General features: G+C 43.2%; 1 protein-coding gene across 3 annotated transcripts in view; it reads left to right on the top strand.

The window, feature by feature from the left end:
- FRMD6 (FERM domain containing 6) overlaps nt 1–23900 on the top strand; it is a 169842-nt gene that overhangs the window by 52341 nt on the left and 93601 nt on the right. For 2 of the 3 annotated variants that reach the window (XM_085869378.1, XM_085869379.1), the window contains exon 2: nt 17240–17330. Coding sequence is in view for 1 of the 3 variants with exons in the window: in XM_085869377.1 (XP_085725503.1) it covers nt 4201–4302; nt 17240–17330 (193 nt within the window). In the remaining 2 variants the exon portion in view is untranslated. Of the gene's footprint in view, nt 1–4198; nt 4303–17239; nt 17331–23900 lie in introns of all 3 variants that reach the window. The other variant, XM_085869377.1, reaches the window with a different exon arrangement.

Genomic DNA, 23900 nt, shown 5'->3' with positions numbered 1-23900 from the left:
CGATATTTTTCCATGGTGAAGAATCACTTTAAAAACTTCTAGTAGCTGGATCCGGATCTTCACCAGAATCTAAACAATTCGTCCTTGTCACACTCCCAACCAGCCCACAAAATTTCATCCAGATCCGTGAACAACTTTTTGAGATATCCTGCACACAGGCAAACAGACAAACAGGCAGAGAGGGGTGAAAACATAACCTCCTTCACCTTCGGTGGTGGAGGAAATGAATAAAAAGAAAATAAATAAATGAAAAAAAAATCAAATGCAGTTGAGCGACCTGAGACATTGGGGAAGCACGTTTCATTATTGCTTACAATGTGTAAGCATACATACCACGCCAGTAAACAAATAAACAAGACATAAAATGCAATAGTCCCCATTGTTTTAGTAATTTTGCTGTAGGGAGTTAAAGGGCCAGCCCATATTTATGTACAACTAAAATGGATGCCAGCCTTCCAGTTGGCCATCTTTGATTAGATTGCAAAATAAAGTAAGGAGAACGTGTGTGCCATCATGTACTCTGCTTGTGCGAAGTTAATAAAATGGTTGGGGACCCATTTATGGAACAAAATGGCCACCAGTCGGCCATCATGGATCTGACTTTGAAAAAAAAAATGACGTGCATACTGTATGTAAGCCATCATTCATGATCTGGGTGCCAAGTTTGAACAATATCGGTAAATGCATGTGCGAGAAATGGTTGAGGACGTTTTCGACACTGGGTTATTGTTTTACAACTTGAATGACCGCCAACCGGTCAACGTTGATCACATCACGAAACAAAATGATGTGCATATGTATACGACCATGTGTTATCTGTGTGCCCATCACGAATAAAATCAGTCCAAACATGTTCGAGATATGGTTGCGGACGCACACACGCGAGCATGCACACACACAAAAATCGAAACCAAATCCACAAACCCCTGTTTCGGACTATATTCAACAGGGGCTAATAATATCCATAACACAGACAAGTAGTTGAGCTATTATTGCAAGCTTTACAGATTGTTGAGTAAGATATATATATAATATATATATATATATATATATATATATATATATATATATATATATATATATATATATAATATATATACATGCCTGGTGTTGGCTTAATGGTGAGGGTGGTGGGCTTGGGATCTGAGTGTCCTGAGTTCAAGTCCCACTTCTCTGTTGAATTAATACCAGGTGGGGTTGACTCGGCCTGCCATCCTTATGAGGTTGGCAAAATGAGTGCCAGCTTGCTGGTATCCTATGCTGGAGTGGTGACCTGTCCAGGATTGTGTCCAATAGCCAGGGAGACTTTCGCCAGCACCAATGCTCTGCACAGAGTGTGGCTCCAATGGATGGATGGATGGATGGATGGATATAAAATATCTATAATAGAGTGGGAATAATGAAGTTGGTGCATTGCTTTCCCAAATGTTGATTGATATTGTTAAGTTGCAATGAAATCAGTTGTATCTAAATCCAGCTGAAGACGAATAGAATGCTGGAAATAATTCATGACCTTGTTTTCAAAGTCAGTGTGTTCCTTTACCCGTTGCTTCATAAAGAGCCGTGTGGCTAGATTCAATCACTTTCTAAAAGAGAAAAATATCTCTGGAATTTCCTGCACAGAATCCCTGTTTCCTTTTTGTCTGTACAGGAGCGTCAACTATTTCAGCTGTTCAAAACCTGGTGGAATTCTCATCCTCAATGTTAGTTATTCCCTTTACTGCATAGATTTGTTTAGTAACTTCACTGCTGATTATGTGAGGCAACAGTTCCGTGCAATATTTTTCTTGTGATGATAGAATGGGACCACAGACAAAAAACAGACGTTGTCGCTGGCAAGCCTGAGCAGAAAAAGTTCACATCTGGAATGTTAGAAACCTCTGGATCTGGAAAGTACAATGTATTCCTTGTACGGAATACAGACAAAACCACCGAAGTGGCACATTTCTTTCCATCCAAGAACAAGGGCTGGTCTTACCCTCAACATGAACTTTTGAGAGGGCTTCAAAGCAGCTATTTGGATTGGTTGGCTTATGATGCAGGAAACCCAGCTTAAAATTCCATATGCAATATGTTTTTTTTATTCTGTTTAATGTCCTTGTGATGTTTGTAAAAGAACAGTGCTATCTACTATTGTCTTTGTTCTGCATGTGATTTATGTATTAGGTGCTCCATAAAGTTTAGATGTGCATTGTAAAAGAGAAAACGCAGTAATCATTTGCATACCAGCTTGCTGTAGGATACCAACACACACACACACACACACACACACACACACGACTGTTATATGAGACAAATACAGCCACTGAGCTTAAGGGAAGTGCCGTCACTTCCCAGGGAACTCTGGATACCAGTGACGTCACAACAATGGCACCGCATTTCTCACCACACTCATCGGAGTATTTCCTAAGGAGGAATATCTTCCTCCCCATGGATACCAACCAAGGAAACTTTGTATTCATTAGAAAAAGACAAGTCTGGAATAATTTGCACACTGAAGAATGATGACTCCAAGATGCACCATTCTACCTGAATAGTACCAAAGCAGCAGGTTCATTTTAACCACCAAAAAAAATGCTTTTTCTCTCTGTTTTTAATTTTAATTTTTTTTAGAAAGGATCATTGACAGTTCAATGGTGGATCACACAAAGATGTTTCTAAGTCTGAAAATGATGTTTTCTTCCTGACTGCTTCTCATCACCACCTTGTGGTCTTTACCACTTCCACTCCTGAGCCTTTTTATGCTTAATTACCCAAATCGTTGTTCCCCTAATGTTCCCCCAACCCCTAATCCTCTTCCTCTCTGCCACTCCCATTTACATCTGTAGTGCGTCTGTGGATTGTTGTCCACCTCTTCCCCTCCACCCATATGTTAATCTGGCAACATTTCCATTCAATGGTCGTTGGCTCTTAGATGAGCCTCAACTGCAAAGAGAGACAAAAAGGGGCTCAGGTCTTATAACTGTGTATATAGAAGGTTATTGGTAAAAACTTTATCTGTAATTGAAATAAATCTCAGGGATTTTGTTAATGAAACCAGGTGTCTTATGTATAACACAAGCAGTTGGTTTCAGTCAGAGTTTCTGAACCAAAGTTGGAAGGAATAATATTCAACCTTTTGGTGTGATGTCACCTCCTATTCACTGCAGGATTATTTGTCACTTTCATCTTCATGTCATGATGAGATATTAAGCGAGAAGAAATACTGGTACAGTGCATTCTTCAAGGCTACAAGGCCTGCCTCTGTCCCTTCCTGTGTGACTAATTGAACAGGCACCCCGAGAATCCGTGGCATTTGGGGATCACAAGGGTTTTAGTGGAGGACGTACTCCGCAGTTCAGGCCACAAAGAGCCATGTACATTTAATTTTGGCTACAGTCCTGAATATTGCCCATTTCTAAGTTAGGGAAGGTGAAGGTGGTGCCCTCGTCTGAATGCCGAGGGTTCTTGAGGTATTTCAAACAAAGCGTGAAATGAAATGCGATATGTTTTCTGTTCATTCCCAGACTGCGACCAACCTTACGTACTCTTTGGGGAAGAAAGGAAGGGGTGAGGGGGGCAAGGGGGAGTTGGAATCTATAAAAATGCAAATGAAGGAAGGGGTGTTATGGTAATTTGTTTCATATTGCTCCAACCACTGCAGCATTGCATTTAAACGTGCCTGAAAAATGTGACATGTTACTGTTATTACTTAACTTTAATACCCTCATGAGGATACAAGCAGATATACATCCGGTAAATGTGATCAAAATGCTGTGCAGGGGACTATTTTATCATGCGGTCCTGTGTGACATGGTGTTCTATTATATCACCAGGGTTTATTTTCCAAAGGCCTGTGTCAGGAACGTGTGGGTTACACCCGAGCGGGATCTCGGAGCACAAAAGTTACATGGGTCACGAGTCGCGTAGGTCATGGGTGATGTGGGTCATTCACGTGGGTCATTCTGGGATGGTCAAACGGATCCACATTGCTTGGAATTTGTTCCTGGTAAAACGACACATGCTTTGGTTTTACCCAGCAATGGAAATGAAGTCCTTGATAGAGTTTTCTTATTCTGAAGTCATGTTTTGATGGCGGTTTTTAATTTGCCATCATCTGGAGGTTGAAATGATCTTTGCTAATCTCTCACCGTTGTTTTATTTTCTCACATCTTCCCCATTCCCGTTTCTCGGATTCACAAAAACAAACGCCTCGCAGCCATGAGCGTGCGGCTCACGTTTCACAACAATCGTCTCATGCAGGACAGGCGGAGAGTACGGGTGTCTCTGCCAGATGGGGAGGATCTTTCACTGATCATTGGCGTAAGTCCTTCATCCCTTCCATGGCCTTCAACAAGAGTCATGCTGGAGCGCATTTCATTGTACTCGTCCGTAAAAAAAAAAAAAATAACAGAATTCACGTTTAAAACACCCAGACACAAAAGTAAATTCAATCAAAGCATAAGGTAATGACACATTCTACTCTGAAAGATGAGCTCTATATTGTGCAAGTTGAAATTTTAACTTATTTACAAAATTGCTCAACTTACGATGTCCGGTAGATGGATCCTTTGATTATTTTATTTTCCATCAGACATGAGAACAATGCATCATTTTTGCCAAATTCATTTTTATTCTTACAAACACGGCCAACTACCAACCATCATCATCGTTTAAACCACTACTGCCATGATTACCAACACAATCTCCGCAACTTATTCCATCACCATCATCTCCATGACAGAAGCCTGGTTTTGGCTTTGTGGTTAGGATGGCTGGCTTGGGATCTTTGGGTCCTGAATTCAAGCCCCAATGAAAGCTAAATTAACACCAGGTAGGGTTGATTCAGTCTGTCATCCTTCTGAGGTCATTGAAATGAGTACCAGTGAACCGTTTTGGGGAACCGCATCAGCAGCATAGTTGTGCCCCAAAAGTGTTTTTATCTACCTGACAGCCAAGATCTCCTTGTTTAACATCATCCAAGTATCGGGTCCTTTTCACAACATTCAGTAATCCTTGCAGATGCACTTGCTATTTCCTTTTCAAGGTTATATTACTTGTAATGATGAAAATGTTCATGGCTGTCATTATAGTTGTTGTTGTCATTGCTATTACTAATATTATTACTGCATTCTGTTTTCATAGACAAGGATTATTCTCGTTGCAAAAAAAACTTCTCATGATATTTTATGAAACTCTCATCAGATTTCCATCCAATCTCATAATGTCATATGGATCAGATTTTGTGGTTATTATTCCATACTATCTCTGTGCAGAGTTTGGTGCTGCTTGAGCAGTCTCCTTGGCTATTGGGCATGATCCTGGACGGGTCACCCTCCTGGCACTCATTTTGCTGACCTCGGAAGGATGACAGGCCGAGTTAACCCCACCTGGTATTAATTCAACAGCTGAGCGGGATTTGAACTGACGACCCTAGGATCCAAAGCCCACCACCTGAACCATTAAGCCAACCCAAAAATCTTTATGCTGTGCGTGTAATTTAGCCTCTTGGTCATGCATTGTATTTTCAATTTCAATTTGATTGTCAAATGGATGTAAAACAATCGGATGCAAGAATAACAATTACTTGTGACTATCAAGTGGCTTAGCATTTTATTATCTTTTTAAATCTCTCCTTTATTCCTGCTTTTGTTTTTGCCTATTCCAACTTTCTGAAACTTCGGATTCCACCTCCAGGCAGAATCAGAAACTGACATCACAAAGACAGGAGACTCTCTTTCTACCACTCTCTTATTCAACTTTTTGTGTTTTGATGTGGCCCCATTCCCACCCGTATCACTCCCACCCCCCCCCTCCTGGAGTTCCCACCCCAACCCAAACCCTTACTTTACCCTCATATCTCACCATCAATATGGGACATCATAAATGATACAATCTGCCCCAGAATGCTTTGCATGCATACGCTAAAACCCCGAGCAACAGCGGCCATCTAGGCATGCTAACGTATTGTTACAGAACCAGGGTTCGGGATTCACCATGAGGAGAACTTCTCAAACTCTTCCCAATATCCGGCCCTGGAGGCCACCATTCCGCAGATAAGTCCGTGGCCCATCTGGTTGTCAAGCCACAACGGACACTGATTGATACTGCCGAACTTGGCAGGAACTTCGCTCTAAAATGCGTTACCTTTTCGGGTGGTTTGGCAATGTCAATTGGGGTTTGTACCCTCAGTGTGCACCCATATATTGATTTGTATGGCCGAGCGGAAACGTGAGTATGCAATGACTAATATTGTGAAGCCAGTTGTTGGGGCAGAACTTCCTGTCTATCTCGTCTTTACACTCTCCATCGAGCCAATAAAGGAAATACAAAGCAAGCAGGTTGGAAACGGTTAAAGGTTCCATCTCACTCAAAAGTACTGAAATTGCATATACAGTCATGCGCCGCTTAACGACGTTCCGGGCAACGACGGATCGCATATACGACGGGGATCTGCCAGCTCTGAAAAAAAAAAAAAAAAAATTTAACTGAAAAATTCCTATCACTGAATGATGTAGCCTCGGATAAATATAGCACATACAATTATGTACACTGTACAGTACATAATACCTCATAATGATAATAAACGACAGTGTGGCCCTGTTATAATGCGATTGTTGAGGTCCATAAAATGTCATCACGAAAAAACAGGATTGTGCTAAATCGGGATTCAAGGAAATCGGCTTTCAAACTGAACCAATGTTTGCACGTTTACCTTCCAGCAAGTAAATTACCTTTGAATTGAAGAATTCCGAGAATAAATCGTTGTTCTTAGTCGACATTAAAACACAAATTTGTTTTTAGTGAAGCTTTTTATGTTGTTAAAACAATCGCACTGTTCCGAAAAAATATATATATATATATATATATATATATATATATATATATATATATATATATATATATATATATATATATATATATATATATATATATATATATACATATATATATATATATATATATATATATATATATATATATATATATATATATATATATATATATATATATATATATATATATATATATATACATATATATATATATATACATATATATATATATATATATATATATATATATATATATATATATATATATATATATATATATATATATATATACATATATATATATATATATATATATATATACATATATATATATATATATATATATATATATATATATATATATATATATATATATATATATATATATATATATATATATATATATATATATATATATATATATATATATATATATATATATATATATATATATATATATATATATATATATATATATATATATATATATATATATACATATCACAATTGACAGGAGCTCGTTCCTTCATTTGTAAATTATAACATCGATGCAATGATTACGTATTTATAAAATCCAAATGCTATTTATTCACCTTTCTATAATCGATGCGAGAGGAGATTGTAAGCTGCTGCTAACAACACCAATGGCTGTCATGAACAGCACAAAGGTAAATCTAACGTGTCTTCCGTCTCTCTTGGCTGTGTGCTACAATTGGCGACAGTATTCAGTACAGTAACATGCTGTACAGGTTTGTATCCGAGGAGCAATAGGCTACACCATATAGCTTAGGTGTCTAGGTTTGTGTTCAGTACGATGTTCGAAAACGAAAAAAAAAAAAGATGTTCGCACAACGACGACGTCGCTTAGCGACTCGTTTCTCAGAACGTAACCCCGTCGTTAAGTGGCGCATGACTATATATATATATGTATATATATATATATATATATATATATATATATATATATATATATATATATATATATATATGTCCTATAGGAGTATTTCATCGTGATTTCTGATCTGACAATGTTTTTTCACAATACTCGTTCTGTAAAATGTAAAATAAAAAAACAAACTTCTTCGGGAACGCCCCAAAAATTCTGCCGAAATCTACTGAATGACGGGTAACCCACATGACGTCATCTCCAGAACAAAGGCTGCACACAAATTACTCGGGTTGGTGGTCTACGTGATTGTATTGGCTTTCTGTGTGTTTCCACATTCGATTGATCGACTCAAATGCTTCATTCATTTCTGCTTTAAAAAAAATCAAACATTTGGTTTTGAATAATGGATGACATGGACTTTGATTTGTCTGGTAGCGACAGTGAGTGTGAGAGAAATGAAGGATTTTGCTCTGAATCAGATGGAGAATTTTCGGATAACATAGTTGTGGTGTCGTATGGAAGATGCTTAGCAGGCAGACACGAGCGGGGGAACAGTCGAGCCGGGCTGTGTTGCACAAGCGCGAGCGCGGGCGTACTTTGCCCGCAGCTCTCCTTTATTACGTACTCAGCACACTCACAAGCCGGGCGACTACGGCATCACTACAACGCCTCAGGCGGCGCGCACTCCTTATATTCCTGGCAGACACGATGACCACGACGACCCCTCCTCCCATCATCATGCCCCGCCCTGCATGCCCGCAGGCTATACCACACTCCTCCCTCCTAAAACTATGATTATTAAATGATCACCATTATAATAAGCATAAACAGCACGAAGTACTACGGTATAACAGTAGACAAGGTACAAAAAAGAAACAGCGAAGTATAAAAGCACATCACATCATATAACGTGTGGAAGCGAGCTAGTGGAGCTGCCACGGCCAGGTTCCGAAGCCGGAGGTGCACACAGCACCTACCAAACTCTGACCGCGTTACCGATATGAAGCAGCAAGGCGAGAAGCACAGCAGCACTACACAGCGGAAACGCCCCCAGGCGGCTCATGCTCACATGGCCCTCGGTGAGGCCGCGGCGATCTCCCGAGCAAACCTCCCCCGGCACCATCAAACGCCTCCGGCCCACAAGGCGGCATACCTCCCCCAGGCAGACCTGAAGCAGATAAACATTCCGAGGCCGGAAGCCCGCTGTCTGGAAGCCGTGGCGCCAGCGCCAGACTCGATTGACCTTGGATGGGGGCGCTGAACAGCGCCGCTGGCTGGACGCAACCAATGCTCCATAACAACCCACGCACCACAATCAGTCGAGATGCCAACGCCCGTCTAAACGGCCTTGAGCGAACACAGAGAGCTGCGCCCCCGGCGCCAGGCACGTCTGACCTTGCCGCAACCAGAGGTGGGGGTAATGCCGACCAGCACACCAGTCCTGGCTCCGAATTGATCTCCGAGACCCACACGGCAGTTAGACGGTAGCAACTCCACTTAAACCACACTTCAACTATAGGCTCGTCATAAATCAATAGGAATTCCACTGGAACAATTGCAAATTCATTTTTCCGTACAGCGCGTTCTATCGGCAAAATCCCTGCACATGACAAAGCAACTACCCACGGCCCGGGGCAATGGAAGGCCAACCCAACCTTTTTATTCACCACCACCGCTCCCAAAGCCACAACATCACATTGGCCATACTGCAAAACCCATCGATTGATCTCCGCCAAACCCATTCTCACACGGGAACTACTGGCATTTATTTCAACAACGTTAAACTGCATCACTCGAGCAATGAACAACAAATATGCAATGAACAGCAACCCACAACCCACATCACAAGTCCGTCTCTTGGTTGTTGACTCGATGTTGTGACTCGCGACTTCCTTTAACGCCACGGGCTCACCGCCACCCGTTGAAGCTGCCCGAACAACACCGGCGCACCTCGCACCATGAACGCAGCCGATGCGCGAGAGCTCATCGCGAGAGCTGGCACGGCTCCTGCTGCTCCCGAACCACACACCGCCGTTGCAGGCAGCAATGAACGGCCGCTCCCGTTGCATCGACGCGGCTCCCGCCGCCAGAACCTCGCCCTCGGTACTCGACGAAAGCATCGAAGAGAGCACCGGCACACCTGGAGGTACGAACTGGAGATCCAGCCCGAGGTGCGCCAGCCAGTCCCGACCCAAAAGGACGGGCCCCTCCCCTCGCACCACAAACACCGTGAGTAGGGCACTTCGCCCCCGGTAGAGCACCGAGACGTCGGGCGCCGCAAGCGGCGCAATCGCTTCGCCGGTGCACGTGCGCGATGCGAGGGCAGCACGAGTGGACTCAACTCGACACCCGATCAGTGTCCCGCTCACCTCGACATTCACTGGCATCGGTCCTGTCACTGTAGGACCAACTGAAACCAGGCTCAACATGGGCAGCATCAGTGCCCCGGTCACCTCAACCTCCCCTGCCACTGATCTTGTCACCTCCGGATCAATTGGAAGCAGGTCTAACACCGGTAGCATCTCCCGCTCCGGGTCGCTGGAATCTCCGTGCCCAGACTGCAAAACTCGACCCAGGGCGTTACCGTGCATGCCATGCACCGAACACCATGCCGGCAGTAGGTCTTGACCCGGGACGGAAGGACCGCTTCGCACACCGCCATATATGACTGTAATGATGGGCGATGACTCTCGGCACACACAACGTAGACGTCCTCGAGTGCTCAGACCGCCGTCCGAGTGATTGCATTGCAACGCTCGCCCACGACCCGCGCCGCAGACCGTGCGCGTGGCCGTGCACGCCTGGCACATCGCGCTGACCTCCGGACCATCTGCTGCGCCCCAACCATCGAGACCCCGGACATTCTTCAGAGCTTGCGCGACATCCAACGCCGCGTTTGAGCCGAACCGCGTGTCCTCGTTCTTTAGCCGTGGCTTTGCAGAAATCATTCCCCCGATTTGTCGTGCCTCAATAAAACTAACACTGAGCGCGGCCGTTGCCCACTCGACGTGGCCGAAGTCGACTCCGACGAAGGCGGGCACGCGTCCGCGTGCCGTGCCCCGACTTCCTGTCATGCCTGAGCCGGCCGCGCCGGCGAGCCTCCTGGCTCCGGAGCCTGTGCGCGCGGCGAGCGAACCTGCGACACGCTCTTCGCGATGCGTACTCCTCCGGAACCTCGAACCGCGCAAGGTGCGCTGAGTTACTCGCTGCCACGCCGAACCCAGCCACCACCCTGCACACGCCGATCCGAAGATCCTCGTCAGCCAACTGTGGTGTCGTATAGAAGATGCTTAGCAGGCAGACACGAGCGGGGGAACAGTCGAGCCGGGCTGTGTTGCACAAGCGCGAGCGCGGGCGTACTTTGCCCGCGGCTCTCCTTTATTACGTACTCAGCACACTCACAAGCCGGGCGACTACGACATCACTACAACGCCTCAGGCGGCGCGCACTCCTTATATTCCTGGCAGACACGATGACCACGACGACCCCTCCTCCCATCATCATGCCCCGCCCTGCATGCATGCAGGCTATACCACAGTAGTCATGGGAGGTGAAGTTAAGGCAGCTGGAAATGGAATACGGCCTCACCAATTCGAGCCCGAAGCAGGACAAGCAGAGGAAATTGGCGATGAAATTCCCGGCGTTCATGATGATCGGGAGGACACCGAAGGAAGACTTGGCAATAACATCTGGTTGGACTAAATCCTATTCGTAATTCAATAATGTAAATTCTACTTGCATACTGCTCGATATCAGAAATATTTTAGTGAGGTGACGTGACCAGCGCAGCGCAGTGTTGCGGGCATGTTGCTCCGCAGCGAATGAATCGCAAGCAAGGCCAGCCCATGTCATCGGCCGTATCTCTCCGCGCATAAAATGAAGCAATCTCGCTGTCCGGGTACGATGAATACTTGTGTGCAGAACACACCTTGCGACACAATTGCCTCGAGTAGTCCGATAAATCTGACGTTCTGTTGCATTTTTATTTCATTCCTACTGTCGTCATGTGGCGCCAGTAGAAAACAATGAAGAAAAGAGAATAATAAAAGAAAGCTACAGCACGTCAGATTTATCGGACTAGTCGGACGGACGACGCATTTATCGGGCGACATTGCTTTTGATGATGGGTACTGCATCAGGTTTCAGCCTCCTCAACTTCTTCAAACTGAACAGCGAATAGAGCCCGTGATCAAAGTGACTGTCTTCGAAGTGGGCGCTGCAAATGACGCTCGTGTCGCTGGGGCCTTTCCAGTTTCCCCTCGTCAGCTTCACTTTAGATGTCCATATTCTCCGAAGATTCTCATCTTTCGGGAATACATGAAGGCTTACACGGTCTTTGTTTGTATTGCTGCATCTTGCTACGATACATCTTGCAGGCATTTTCGAAAGTAAGGCTAAAACTCTTAAAAACTTTCGCGAAACAATCACAGGAATTAAGACGATCAGTAAGATAGCAAACACATGTGCACAATGCATTTGTACATACTTTACACGGCGCGCGACGTCTCATCAATCGACTCTGAGTGAGTCGCGTTCTGGAGATGACCTCAATGGTCACGTGACCTGCGGTTTGCGGAACTCCACTTTTTTGAGGGGCGGGGCATAGAAAGTTGTGAAAAACACTACAAATGTTCAAAATATTGGTCTAATTATCCCATTGTTGATTTTAAAAACGAAACATGGGCGATTTATTCACTAGGAAGGTCAAGTTAATATATAAATAACCAGAAACTTTTGAATTACATGGGACCTTTAACCATTCAACAAGCACATTTATTTACAAACAAGCGATCAATGTAATCAGTGGCACGTATTTACCATCACATAAAACAGTCAATAAAAAGCACAAAAGGACAGATTCTAACCCTTTGCACTTACTCCCCTTCTACAATCTTATCTTAATCGGTTACACACACAACGTGGTGCCAGCAGGAAGTGCAAACAACAGAGGTGCAGACTTCATACCATGGAAGTGTAGAGAGGAAGAACAGACGATAGAGGGAGAGCAAGCCATTGGCTTGGCCTTTGACTCACTGTGGCATACGTCGATGGAAGTGTACCAATCCCTTAACAACTTTGGAATAAGGAGGGGTAGGAAAAGCAGAAAGGTGTAGATGCAATGTGGGAAATGTATGCTTAAAGAGAAAAATGTGAGGTGCGTATGTAAAGCCTCACCCAGAAGGGTCAAGTGGCAAGTCATTGATAGCTCTTTCAGAATTGTGATTCCCCTCGTGAGTCTAGCTAGATGAATATGGGTTCTTTAAAGGACAGCAAGAGACGGATAATGTATGTCAGTAAGGAGCTATCTTCCCATGCAAGGGACCTCCTGGCTCATCCACTCTCGCACCTCTCTGGTGCTTTACCAACCATCGTGCCATTCTCTCAGCACCATCTGGCACAGCTCGTTCTGGCCTAAGTGAAAACTCCAACGGTGGTCTCTTCTTCCTCAGCATGAACAGGCATGCAGGTTGTTTTGGGGTCCCTAGCACATTCCAACAACAGCAAATGGTCTGCCGTTCTGCCTTTTAAGCAGCTTGAATGGGGTGGAGACTTGTGGAGGTCAGAGTTCATGGAAGGTGTTGTTCCTGGGAGAAAAGGTTGTGGTTTGCTCTTTGACCCGCAACAGAGCATCCTCATTGGTGCGCTCACCAGTCAACATCTCCTTTGGCTGCAAATCATCTTTGAGTTGATGTTCTCCACTGAGCTGACGCTACCTCGCCTTTAACTGGTTTTCCCGCCCAATGGTCCTTCCCACCCAGCGATTTTGAAAACAGGAATGTTGTTCTTTTCCTTCATTGTCTGAATTGTGGTTGGCTGTGGTGCTGCTTCAGAATATGGTTGTGTGTGATTCTGTATGAGAGGATAAATAATATAAAGAAAGGGAATTTACAAATAGTGTGTTATACCAAATATACACTTGAAGAATGCTAATGATAATTTAGAGAGAGAGAGAGAGAGAGAGAGAGAGAGAGAGAGAGAGAGAGAGAGAGAGAGAGACAGAGAGAGAGAGAGAGAGAGAGAGAGAGAGAGAGAGAGAGAGAGAGAGAGAGAGAGAGAGAGAGATATGAATAATTATACTTACTGTGTTGTGCATTAAATGGAAACCACTGTATATAAGCCATGAATAAATGAGGATTTAAAGGAGGAATAAAGGAAGGACAAGAGCAGCATATAGGAGGAGGAAGAACTACTACATCCTACACAACAAATTTGTCCTGCTCCCCTCTCGACAATGGTTGGAGACCTGCCTGGGCACACATATTAACGATATAACTGACTAGTGAACTCCACGTGTCATGGATGTTCATTCACCTGGGGGCTGGTTTAATAACCATCACAGTATATTATGTGTGCAAGATAAGGATTATTCCTTAAAATAGCTAAACAAGTTTCTAAAATAAGTTGGAAATATTTGGAATAATACCTGATATAAGGGGGTGTGCCTCAACACAATAGAAGATGGGAGAACTTTCTCAATTTGCTCAAAGGAGTGCGATCTTACAGCTGCCCATACTTCAGACTTCTGATGATGTGGACCAGTACAAAGTGTGCTATACAAACCCTCAACCATCACTTCTATTAAATACACTTTGAACCTTTGGGGAGTGCCTCCTGTGAACATGGCAGGCTTAGTAATATATTTAAGGGATGTTGTTGTGCCGCATTACCAACAAAGTAATGGTTATCCACTCTTCGACAATGTACATCTTCATGACATGAAAATACACAAAGCTTGTGCCAGCTGCATTTATCTGAGAGTCAGGTTATCAGGCAGACTTCCCTGAAGGAGACATTGAATCTGGTTTGGGTGCTTCTTAACAGTGATCGGAAGGTCATATTTGGGGCTTGTGAATGCACAAAGTTTAAAATCAACATTTTAAATCAGGATATTCACTATTAATGATGTGGAAGAGGGGTGAGAGTATGAGCCCCAGGAAGCAATATGAGAGCTGTTATAAATAAAAAAAATTCTTTCAATCCGGGGCCACAAGGAATATTACAGCAAAGTCAATGGTGCACGATCGCAAATCCCCATGTTTCCTACCAAAAGCAAAGTCGTTTAAAACGTGCTTGTAATTGCATTTTTTGGAATTTGACCTTTTGACCCTGTTCCATGGCCCCAGGGGGGTATGGCCAAAAATGATACCACTCTCACACCTTCTTGCTATGTGTTTATCAAAACTACCAGTTTGATGAATTTCTGTTGACCAACCGTTTAGGAGGAGATAGCATGATGGATGGACAGACAGACAGACAGAGGGAGCCAATTACAATATGCTCACGCTTTTTTTTCTTCAAAAAGCGTGGGGATAATTTTAGTATATTTTTGCATCTCTTGCTCAAAGGAGAATCGTGTGTGTGTGTGTGTGTGTGTGTGTGTGTGTGTGTGTGTGTGTGTGTGTGTGTGTGTGTGTTTGTGTGTGTGTGTGTGTGTGTGTTTGTGTGTGGTGTGTTTTATCCACTGCCACCACTCGCATGTATTGACGGGAAATGATAGTAACTAGACACCTCTCATATAATGATATTGTTATGTTTGTGGGGTAGATGGAGGAATTCCAGAGAAAAGGTAGGATTGTATGGAGTGGCATGGTCTGTGAACGTGTCGGAGACATTTTGATGTAACTTATGTAGGGAAACTGTCAGCTTAAGTGTGACGTGTCACCACACGGGGGGTGGCGTTGTGTTAAAATAGGTCGGGACCAAGGCTAATTTCTCCCCATGACCTTGTCCTACATTTTTGCATTTCAAGACCGACAATAAAAAGGAATCACTTGGTGAAAACAACAACAACGGAGCTGGCCATTTCCAAGCAGGCGAAAACCTCACCTCCAGGAATGACAACTCTTGAGACGATGCCCCTGGGGAGAGTGATTGATGGGCATGACTCCAGAGGGGAGAGATACGAGGATGGAGGCAGGATCGGTGGCCGGGACACAACCAGGAGTGTGAAGGGAGGTTCTGTGAGGAGCGCGGTTGAGACAGAGGCTCTGGCTGGCCACCCTCGACGTGACTAAAAAGGCAGCACGAATCCTGTTCATTTGTGTGAATTTGCACACGTGATGGAGCAACATGATAGCCATTAACTGTTCGGCTGGGTCGTGTGAGGCCATGCCTTGGAGCATCATGTTGGGCTATCAGGGAAGAAGGAGCCGCCATTTTTCAGAGGAGTGGCATCAGCCAGTGCGCTCGTGAAAAGAAGCTGCACTGCGGTTTCTGAGCCCTGGTGTTGAATATTACCGCCACACGAATACCTCACGTATGCTTCCTGCCAAGAGAGCGGCTTGGTGCCATTTTGTGGTCTTCCCATGCAGGACAACGTGGGTTCGATCATCAAACTCTAAGATATCACTTCTGGACCCGAAATTAAGTGCCAGAATAAAGGAGGGATTTTTATTTTGTTTTATCTTTTCCCCTTGTCTGTTTTTGTCACTGTGTGTAGAGGTGCCTCAACTTTAGGCTGTAATTTACCTCACAATACTTTACCTCATGCTTTGATTTATTTTGATTATTATGTTTTGATTTATTTCCATTATAAATATCTGATTGATGTCATTAAACCCATTTTTCTTAATATTGCTTGTGTCTGTCTATTCATTGTGGGTTCGAGTATAAATGCTTGTCCTCCGTCCGTGTGCCTACGTCTTATATGTGCTTCGCCTCCCTCCCGTCCCGCGCACTTCATAATCTCCAAGGATCACGTGTTCTCCTCCAAGGGAGAACTGTTCGGCTATCCATCCAGGTGGGTCGTAACTGCCCTGGACACGACAATATTTTTCATTTGTCCTATATTTTTGTGAGTCCGCTTTGCACCCAGGAGTATAAAAATTATGGTGAACCATTTTGAAATTGCCACTCTTTCATTTAAATCCTCAAAATTATGTGTAAAAGATGATTTGACTCACGTATATTGCCCTCGAAACGGCAGGTTAAAAGCACGGAATTGAGTCGCTGAAATCGCACACATCGTGCATGTGCCAAAGGAAGAGTTTGCATTCATACCCCATTGAAAGTCTTGTATTGTGTCTTCCTATTATGCTTTCCTATTATTATTATGCTATTACTAAAACTCTCATTTTGTATGCATGTATGTTCCTGAAATACAGCCAAAATGGTACAGGATAGAGCAAAAATTTTAGGGTTACCTTATTCACCATTCTCCTGCGTTGTGCAGTATCAAGTTTCCTTCAAATCGGGCAACGAAAAAATTATTAAAAAATCAATTCCCCATTCAGTCGAGTACTCTTCAGGATTATTTGATCATTGCAAACAACCTCAGCAGTATAGTTTGCTGGATATATATATATATATATATATATATATATATATATATATATATATATATATATATTTTATCAACCGCTATCACAACGGGAACCTAACGGGTTCACGGGTCGTCTCGTTACGACTAATCTTCATTAGACCATTTATATCTGAGGCTTTTGAGTTTTTGTAATACAGTGGAAGTTGAAGGAATTCTGCAAGAATTATTTAGATATCTCTCCTCTTCTCTTATTTTCTCTCATGTCTCCCCTAGGTACGTGCCACAGCAAAGCAGCTGTTCACCCAGGTGTGTGATCTGCTGCATATCAAAGACGGACAGCTGTTTGGTTTGTGTGTGCACACAAGTACGTGAGGACTCCTCCATTTAATTCGTTATCGATTGAAACCTCTCTCTCTCTTTCCTCTCCACCTTAACCCACCCTGCTCCTTTGTCGAACTTTCCTTTTTTGCACACCTGTTTCCAACCTTTATTTACAATTTGCAATGCACATCTTGGGTGAAGCTATTGTTTGCAAAGATATGCATGTCAAAATTGCCCCAAAAAGATGACCACTTTAACTTTGTACCGTTAATGATCAAGATGTTTTTGAACCAAAATGATGAATTTTTTGATCAAAATTTGAAAGCTATTTTACATGTGACACCTCTTTATAGATATCTAATTTGAGTGGCAGTAAATGAGAAAGCTCATTGTTAAGAGATCGGTGCTGGAAATTTACTCATTCAAAATTTCGGTACGTAACTTTAATTAAAATAATTAGCTGTGCTTTGTTTTGATGAACAAACATTCTGTGGACTGGTCGTTATGTCAAAAAATGCATTATAATATGATCCCCCGACAGGCCCTTCCCCAAAGTGGGTGAACAGAAAAAAACGAATGGCCACATGTTGTTTATCATGTGCGAGTCGAACCTATCACATGAGCATTCCCCTTCCCACAGAAAATAACAAGTACAGGACCTTTCTCAGCATGAAATCTCACTAAACAGGAGAGTCAGTGCTGTTGGAAATAAAACACAGAGGTAGCAATGGGTGAAAGTAAGATGTCACAAAACCAAAGGTTCTTTGATAAAACAATGTCAACCTAGCAGTTAGAAGTGTTCCAACTTGCATTTATTTAAGAGATAAACATGAACACATTGGCATGACACAGCACTGTGCTGTACATTACCATGCTGTACACAGCAAACAAATGGTCTCTGTCTTTTCCTCTCTGTTCGTTCTATTGTCTCTGCTTTGCCAATTGCATATATGCTCATAAATATCCGAGAAAGCCCTTCCCTCCAGAAAACCAATTGTAAATACGAGACGGTTCTGTAATCGAGCAAAGCCAGAAACCGCTCAATATATTCCATATCCAGAAGTCACCTGACCTTCCCCGAACACTTCAAATATTTCCACAGGAGGAAATATTGTTGTGGGCCAGGGTTTGGTGGCAATAAACGACTACTAGGAGGAGCAGTAGAGTCGTCTCCCACCGAACACACGGAATTTAGGTCGTGACTCTCGGCCAACTCCAAAGGTCACGGGTCCCTTAGCGGACCGTGGACGCCAATATTTAGACCATGTGGCATAGGGTCCACTTGTCCAATTCCAATTTACCTAAGTACCCACGCCGTCTAACTACTGGGGAAGCCACACCCTCGGCCGACTTTGTCCGAACCGAGTCGCTATCACCGACTCGGATCCGGTGTCACCGAGCGGAAGTTATCAAAGCCGCGCCGGACCAAATGGCAACTTACCGGCCCAAAAGGCCTCACTAATTTTCAATACGCACCATGCTGGGTCAATGGGAGAAAGCACAGAAAAACGAGCTGGAACATTTAACATGGCGATTTATTTATAAACAATAATCAGGAAAGGAGACAGAGAGCAGAGTTATCACGAATAAGAAATGTAATTCACAATGTACAAGGCACTTAACAATTCTACTTACAGACGGGGCCCATGGACACGCGCGCGCGCGCGCACGCACACACACACACACACACACACACACACACACGAAAATGGACCCCGTGGGTCTTTATTTGGTAGAGCCTGGCCGGGATACCTTCCCGCCTCGTGCGGCCACACCGACTCCAAACCACCATGGTGGGACTTGAACCCACAACCCGAAGTCCACGGCCCACGACCCTGGCTGCTCGGTCACCAGACGTGCCCTCCAATGGACTGCAGACCGCTCAAACCACAACCACCACTGTTGCAGACCACTTGAACCACGACCACCACTGTCTCAGACCGATTGAACCATGACCACCACTGTTTGCAGTCCTCTCGTCTTTTTTTCCAACACTCTCTTTAGATCTGAGCGATTTCTTCTTTCGCCACTCGCCTCCCGATTGGACGGTGCCTCTCGGGGGGGGGGGGGTGTTGAGACGTCTCGGAGGCCCGCCCCCGAAAAGGCTCTGTAGTAGCTTTCGGCACGCTGGCCTCCCATTGGCTGGGGAACGCGTGCAATGCTCGCCCTTGGCTCATTGGCAGAGGAAACACTCTATGCCCTTTTTTGGAGCAGGGCTCCGATCTGAGGCGATGGAAGCCCCGCCCACATCTGTGCTCGGCATGCATGCGTGTGAGGTAGGCTGATGGTGGCAGGAGCGAAGGAGGGATGTTGTTGTAGTTGATGTATAAAAAACTCACTAAAAAATAACTCGTAGCACACACACGAAATTCCCATTAGACAAAAGGAGGGATTCTAACTATAAACACATACTTATGGAAATAACTAAGCTTAGGGACTGCTGTCTGTGTGTGTAAATGGCTGCCAGATTCGTAACAATATTACTTCAATGTTCGCACTTTTTTTACTCTACTCCACAATTTCAACTAACATCACACCTCAACAAACATTAGTCATATATACTAAACAATTCCGTCCATATTGAATCATAAAATTACAAGCGCTAACATTGCACTGAACGAACACAATACATCACCCAACAAATGCTTATAAATATCTGGTGACAAAAAAAGAATGTGCTTCCACTTTATAACAACGTGATAAACTGATCGTACATTGTGCAATTGACTACAGATAAAGCCATTAGGACTAGGACCCTACCCACCCCTACCCTCCCTCCCTCATACCCCAATATCTTCATAAACTGGAAATTCTATACACTTAAACACAGGAGTCATTCACATTACTGTTAGCATACTATTAACTGGGCCGGGTTTAGAATTGTGCCAATGGTGCCTTGATGCTGGACCAACAATGAGAAGGGGCTTGTAATGACCAAAATAGATGTTTTTTTTTAGTGTATACATCACAATACATTTTGATAAAGAATATACAGTATATTGAATTTAGGGATACTTTTTAAAAAAAATAAACAATTTCAAAGGTTTATATGTACTTGAAATACTGTCTGACTCCACTATTCGCGGATTCACTATTTCTGAACCCCGTGTATTCGTGGTCCATAAAATGCGACCTGCTTCAACGTTTGCGGTCCTGTGCTTCGCATAGTCGCGGTTTTTGTCACGTTTTCACGGACATATTCGCAGTTTTTCACGGCTGTATTTGTGGTTTTTCATGGGATTTTGGATTTTCCCTTGTGAATCATGAACCGCCGGGAGCCTATTCCCCTTTTTCCCATTCAAGCAATGCCCTGGCATTCGCAGATTCACCATTCGCGGCATTTTCCAAGAATGTGTGCCCCACAAATTGCAGGGTCCGACAGTACCACATAATCATGTTGTTGTATTTTTGTGGTTTACATTTTATTTTCACACTGCAGTCATTTATTGGTATGTGGTGCCACTGCACTCTCACCAACAAGGGGTCGGGGGAGGGGAGGATGTAGGGGGAATTGTTTGTGGTTAAGAAATTTATTTGGCACCAGGCCCACAGAAGGATACTATGGCACTGGCTATTAACTGTGGTTTATATAACTACCACAAAAGACATAAATGCAAAAGTGCATCATCACATTATAGTTTTCAAGAAAGCTTCTGTGCATTTTCAGGCCGTGAAGGCATGCGATCAGATTTAAAGGGTAACGCAGTGATATTCCTGCCTGTAGAAATTGAGTCAAACAATTTTTTTGGGATACATAGTCAAGGCTCATGGAAGAGCTGGTACACTGAATGCATCAGGACATAATAGTATGCAAAAGGAACAGCCGAGAAAGAGAGAGGGGGAGAAACCAATAGCAGAGTAGAAGGCCATGACAGAGTGAGACTTGGAAAAACAAAAGGTGTGGGGGAGAATAGGGGTCAGGAGAGGATGCATATGGTGGACAAGATGGATACAAAAGGAAACTCCAAAGAGGGAAAACTGTAAATTTGGAAGGAGGAAGACGTCACATTTTAAAACAAACTCGTGACTTGACTGAAGAATTGGTAAGTTCAAGTTTCGTTCAGACCTAGGATTTGAAGACCGAGACTTGTCTGAAAATCTGCAACAGAATCTCATCATTAGATCCTCGTGGAGGATCTCTAAGTCTTACTCACGTTGCTGTTCTTCTGCTTCTTCTTGTGGACTTTTTAGATCCTCATGGAGGATCTTTAAGTCTTACTCACGTTGTTGTTCTTGTGGACTTTTTTGTTTAACAGCCTCCAGTTTTCATCGAAACTTCCTGAAACTTGGCATATTTGTAAAAATACCCTGCGCAGACAGGAACCATCTCTGATTTTGAAAATTCCTCCTAGAAAAAAAGTTATGACGTCAAAATATCTCTGCTAATGGAAATCGCCTAAAAAATTATCTCCGAAACTCGGCAACCTTTTTGAATTCTGTTTGTGGGAATCGAACAGGGCATTAGCAGAGATGACTTACCGCATATATGATACATCACTATGACGTGGTATCAATTTTTATGACGTCATTCCTATTTTGACATTTTTTGTTTCACAACCCAGAGTTTTCATCGGATCTTCATGAAACTTGCCATGTATATGCAGAAAGCCCACGCGCAGGCAGTAACCATCTCCGATTTTGGAAATTCTTCCTAGAAAAAAAAGTTGACGTCATAATAATGCCGCTAATGGAAATCGCCTATACCATTATCTCCGAAACTAGGCAAGCTGTTTGAATTTTGTTTGCGGGAATCAAGCCAGGCATTAGCACAGATAATAATTTATCGCAAACCTGATGCATCACAATGACGTCATATTCGTTTTTATGACGTCATCATGAAAAGGACGAGGATCTTAGCTCATTAGAGCTTGTTTTTCAAGTTGTTGAAAATTGAATTGTATGCATTACATAAAATTCCCCTACAATGATTAAAGGAAATACGAGGGGAAAAAAACAAGTGAGTCAAGTTGGTGTCATTGTCAAGTTGTGACGTAAGAATTATAAATTACATGACTTGAGGCTTGGGGCGTGAATCAACCCATAAAATGTGTTATACCTGCACACATTCATTGTACTGGGACTCTGATTCATAAAGAAACAAAATGTTTTTCTCTTCATTCCATCGATTTTATCAGATATTTCCTAATTCTTGCTGATGTGAAAACAGTTTTTTTTTATTTCTATCTCGAAACAATAAAGTCCATTGATCACTTTTCAGTGTCACAACTCGTAAATATTATAATACATGAAGGTGACAAATGGAGGACATTTCCGCAGCAAATTATAAACAATATGAGTCAATAAAATAAAATAAACAAAATGTTACTGCAGCAATGAGGTGAAATTTTAGTCAACATTTGCACAATTAATCAAATACAAGACAGAGCATTAATCAATGAAGACCCTCATCGGGGTACATATAAAACAGTGGGTCAGAAAATAGGTGCAGATTCACCAACAAATACACTTTGTATGAAGCCTATGGCTGTTGGTTGCATCATTGCTGGGAGCCCGGCTGTGTCGCTGATGCCCCCTGTTTGCAATAAGCTGGTACTCATTTTGCCAATGACCTCGGAAGGATTCCAGGCTGAGTCAACCCACCTGTTCTTATTTAACGGCACAACAGGGGCTCAAATTCAAGACCCTAAGATCTTAATCCAACCACATTGACTGTTAAGCCAACAGCAGCCTTGCAGATTCACTCACTCACGAACTGACACAGCACTGTTACAGTAGCTTTCTGTGTTCCTTCTGGGGGAGCTTGTGAGGCTAATAAGATACCCAATAAATTCCTGCATTCTTATATATCATGGAAAATATATCAGTCATGGTTCGTATATTGTAAAAATTATCCTGCATAAACATTAATGTCAATTAATTCTTGTATGAATGAGGAGGATACCCATCACACACAGGCAAACTTCCTTTTCATAGAGTAGAGATTTTAAAAAGGTATAGCTCATGACAACGACATGCAGATACACAGACAAACAGTGTGAAGAAACGACACAAATTATATAGCACACAATACAGCCCACTAAGATACACACACACACACACACACACACACACACACACACACACACACACACACACACACACACACACACACACACACTGCAATACCATCTTACATCCTTTTAACAGGCAAGGCTAAAAATGCTGACATTTTTAGCTGGAATAACTTGAATGTTGGCCAAAATATCTGTCTTGTGGATCTTTTTGACCAAATCGGAATGTGCAGAGCAAACCTTTTGTCGCAAAGCATACATACAAGTCTTTGCCATGATGATGCATTGCAACAACTATATGCTTGGTTGATGAAATTTGAAGAAAGAGGAAATGTTACTGACTGGTAAAGAATTGACAACCAGCAACTCTGATGAAAACAATTAGTCAAACTACACATGCCTATAAAACGTAGCACTCAATCCACAGGGAACATCCAGCACCCATTTTGTGGGTCTATGAATGGGCGAACTATGGTTGACCTTTTTAATAAGGGTGTTAAGGCTCATGGGAGAACTGAACAACAGGGTGGGAGTGATGGGTGAGGGAGAGGGGAGGTTCACCAATGAAAACATGGGGAAATGGAGAAACGGAAGAACAAGGA

The sequence above is a fragment of the Eptatretus burgeri genome, chromosome 2, assembly GCF_056783735.1.
Source record: "Eptatretus burgeri isolate ZD-2024b chromosome 2, Ebu_testis_v1, whole genome shotgun sequence".
Taxonomy (NCBI): Eukaryota; Metazoa; Chordata; class Myxini; order Myxiniformes; family Myxinidae; genus Eptatretus; species Eptatretus burgeri.
This window is presented reverse-complemented; position numbering and strand designations above follow the sequence as displayed.